At 42.1% G+C, this 3,930-nt stretch overlaps 1 protein-coding gene across 1 annotated transcript in view; it reads left to right on the top strand.

Annotated features, from left to right (window-relative positions):
- The window catches only part of Meaf6 (MYST/Esa1 associated factor 6), a gene marked incomplete at its 5' end in the record, with an annotated part of 22,021 nt that continues 18,091 nt past the window's right edge, over nt 1-3,930 (top strand). Inside the window, 4 exons of the mRNA XM_010626062.3 lie at nt 1-60; nt 520-635; nt 2,996-3,083; nt 3,222-3,267. Coding sequence (XP_010624364.1) covers nt 1-60; nt 520-635; nt 2,996-3,083; nt 3,222-3,267 — 310 coding nt within the window. The remainder of the gene's footprint in view (nt 61-519; nt 636-2,995; nt 3,084-3,221; nt 3,268-3,930) is intronic.

Genomic DNA, 3,930 nt, shown 5'->3' with positions numbered 1-3,930 from the left:
ACCGGCAGCCCGGAGCGCGGCCTTTTTGAGGCTGCGGGGAGGGGAGAGAGTTGCTTGAAGGTTGCTCACTCTTGCCTCTCCTGGTACTGACACCCTAGTGAGTGGGAGTGGGGGCTGCCCATGATCTGCCCCCAGCCCGGTTGGTTCTTAACGCCCAGCTTTCTAAAGTATACGCAAAATTTGCAACTGTGTGCGTTTTTTCTAAGGACAGGCTCCTACTTTCCCTTTCATTCTTAAAAGGTGACCATCATCCCCGAAAGGACTAATGTCTTAGGCCTGGACAGCCTGGCCTTCACCATATCTGTTTCTCCCCAAAGACGGTTCAGTGTGGGTGAACTTGGATTTACAAGTCTAATACCAAGATTTCAATCTTCTCTTTTTTTTTTTTTTTTTTTGGTACGGGATGGAACTCAGGACCTTGGGCTTGCAAACAGCTGGCAGAACCACTGAGCTAAATCCCTGGCTATTCATATTTAATGTTTACATTTAAAAGGCTTTTACCATGTCTTTGTTTTTCAGGAAACACTGGCAAACTTGGAGAGACAGATCTATGCTTTTGAAGGAAGCTACCTAGAAGACACTCAGATGTATGGCAATATTATTCGTGGCTGGGATCGGTATCTGACCAACCAAAAGTGAGTGTCAGAAGCCAGCGTTTGTCTTGCACCTTGGCGATATTTATAGGACTGTATGTTCTTGGAGGGAACTTTGCAGGTTGGCAGTGGTAAAATGGTGGTGTGGAGAGAGGTCTGGGTGTCAATTTGAACCCTGGCCTTGCCACTACCTCACTGTGTAACCTTGGACAAGCCTGCGTCTATATACAGGAGAAGTTGGGACCTGTGGCTCAAGGTTGTGTGAGGTTTGATGAAATGTGTGTAGTTCTTACAGCACCTGACCCAAGAGCACACTGTGCTAGTATTTTCCACATTTTAATCAGTCACTAGTTCTACCCTTACAGTTTTTGCCATATGGCAAGTGTGCCACTGTTTACTTGGTGACACTAGTTTGTAAAAATGTCTTAACTTTTGTGAAATTTTTGCATCTATAGAATTGAAAGAAAACAGGATACAAACACTTAGCTCCCCTCACCAGTGTTCACTGTTAGCGTGTTGTCGCATTTGTGCTTTTGCACAGGTCTGCAGACTTTCTGTAGTGTATAAAAACATGTAGGACTCTTGTAGTTTGGAAATATTTGTAGATTCGTAGGAAGTTGCGGAAGGAGTACAAAGAGGCCTCATATAGCCATCACCCAGTTTTGGCCAGGCATTGCATTTCATAAGACTGTGATACATTATCAAACCCAGAAATTGACATTGGTGCAATGTGTGTACACAGTTCTGTGACATCTTTTTTTTTTTTTTTTTTTTTTTTTTTTTTCTGATACCGGGAATTGAACTTGGGACCTTGCGCTTGTGAGGCAGGCAGTGGCACCACTGAGCTAAATCCCCGGCCCTCAGCCTCTTGCTTATTGGGATTTTAGGCCTATGCCACCATGCCAGGTTCACTTTAGTTTTAAGATATAGGAGAGTTAAGGAGGCTGAGGCAGGAGGATCTGAAATTTGAATTCTGCCTGGACAATATATTGAGACCCTTTTTTAAAATGTAAAAATAGGCTGGGTGTGGTGGTGCATGCCTGTAATTCCAGCACTCTGGAGGCTGAGTCAGGAGAATTGCTGCGAGTTTGAGAGCAGCCTGGGCTACACAGTGAGTTCCAGGGCAGTCTGAACTGCATAGTCTCACCCTGTCTCAAAAAAAAGGCCTGGGATATATCTTAGTGTTAGAGTACCCCTCAATTCAGTCCCCAGTACTGCAAAAAAAGAAGAGAAAGAGTCCTTTGTGCCACCTTGCCTGGCAATCATTTTTGTTTTGTTGTGGTACTAGGATTTGAATCTAGGGCCTCTCTGCACATGCTGGGCAAGCATTCTATAAACTGAGCAACATTCATAGTCCTGTGCTAATGATTTTTATTTCTTTTAAACTTTCTTTGGTTTTTTATTTATTTTTTTTTGTTTTGGTTTTTTTTTTGGTACCGGAGATTGAACTCAGGTCCTTGCACTTGCAAGGCAGGTGCCGGAACCACTGAGCTAAATCCCTGGCCCCTTTCTTTGGTTTTTTAAATTATTTGTTTGTTTTGTGTACTGAGGATTGAACTCAGGCACTGTGCCACTGAGGTAAATCCCTGCCCTGGTTTTGTTTTTTATTTTTTGGACTGGGAATTGGACTCAGGTCCTTACTTGCGAGGCAGGCGCGCCCCCCTGAACTAAATCCCTGGCCCTTTTTTTAAATTTTTGTTTGTTTGTTTGTTTTTGTACTGGGGATCGAACTCAGGACATTTCACTTGTGAGGCAGGTGGCAGCACCAACTGAGCTAAATCCGCAGCCGGAGACAGGGTCGTCTTTGCGTAGTTCAGACGAGTTTTCAATTTATGGCATTCCTCCTGCTTCAGCCTCTGGCATCCTGGGATTATGGATGTGTGCCACCATGCCCAGCTGTACTAGTCATTTTTTTGTTTTTTAGTCATTTTTAATAATAAGCATTAAAATGCATTCGTGTTAAGATAGAATGAGGAGGGGTTTGGAATAGGGAGTATGTATTGCCTTACGTTCTGATGACCTGTCATGTTTCTAGGTCCCCTGAATCTCTTAAAAGGAAAATAAATGGGTCGGGGATTTAGCTCAGCGGTTCCACCACCTGCCTCACAAGTGCAAGGTCCTGAGTTCGATCCCCGGTATGAAAAAAGAGAAAAAAAAAAGGAAAGTAAATGTTTGTGGAGCACCTAAAGTAATCTCATCACACACATACCATCCATTGGGAGCATTTGGCCTACAGGTCGTAGGGGTCAGTCCAAGTGGATCAGAGGCATTTGTGTATGGAATCTGTATGGAATCTGGGTAGGGACAAAAAGAAGAGTTCCTTTCCCCCCGTGCAAGGCATTCCCAGTTTAAACCATAGGCGTAGCTTGATGCTTGGAGTGAATTTCTTTTGTGTGTTTTAGAAACTCCAATAGCAAAAACGACCGAAGGAACCGGAAATTTAAGGAAGCTGAGCGGCTCTTCAGTAAATCTTCAGTTACATCGGCAGCTGTAAGTGGTGTGGTGTGTGGGACTCTTTTCTGTGGCCTGTTGTTGAGGAATGTGTTTTCCTTTCCCTTCCTTCCTATCTGGGAGTGGTCTCCTGAGGTCTGTGGTCACTCGTCTAGTAACCAGTGGCTTTTCTTTTAGGCAGTAAGTGCATTGGCAGGAGTTCAGGACCAGCTCATTGAAAAGAGTAAGTGTATGTTTTTCCTTTCTTTGTCAGTTTATGTTGAAGCCACCACAATCCATCCCTAAGTTTAGCTTATTCCGTGTGTATCTGAGGACTGCATCTGTGCTCTTTCCTCAAGTTTCTAAAAGTTGAGAAGCATCCCTAATCATGCCTTTCTTTTTTTTAACTCAATAACATATTTTATTTTAATCAGTGTGTCCAAAAGTTATCATTTTTAACATGGGGTAAACATGAAATGCTTAATGAAATATTTTACATATTCTTTTCTTGTTGAATCTTTAAAATTTCGTGTGTATATTATACTTGTGGCACATCTTGATTCAGACTAGTCATATTTCTAATTCTCAAGAGCTTCAGTGATATATATTTTTACTAAGCCTTGATTGAACATGAGATTGTTGTTATGTACCTCATCAAAATTCTGGAAACTACAAACTTTTGCATAAAAAAATGAACTCAGTTCTTCAAATAGAACATGCTTGTATTCATCACCCTACAGAAGTTATATTTATTTATTTATTGGTAATCATGCCTTTCTTTTGAGCAAGAAACTTTTATGCCCTTTCTGGTCTCTCCTGTCATAGGAAGGTAGCTTTAGCTGCTCAGACGTGCAAAACTTTGTCTTTGTTCCTGCTAAGTCTTTGGGAACTTTTTTTTTTTTTTTTT

The sequence above is a fragment of the Fukomys damarensis genome, unplaced genomic scaffold, assembly GCF_012274545.1.
Source record: "Fukomys damarensis isolate Sample0158 unplaced genomic scaffold, DMR_v1.0_HiC HiC_scaffold_23, whole genome shotgun sequence".
NCBI classification, from domain to species: Eukaryota; Metazoa; Chordata; class Mammalia; order Rodentia; family Bathyergidae; genus Fukomys; species Fukomys damarensis.
The sequence above is the reverse complement of the archived record's forward strand: the minus strand, read 5'-3'. Positions and strand labels throughout refer to the sequence as shown.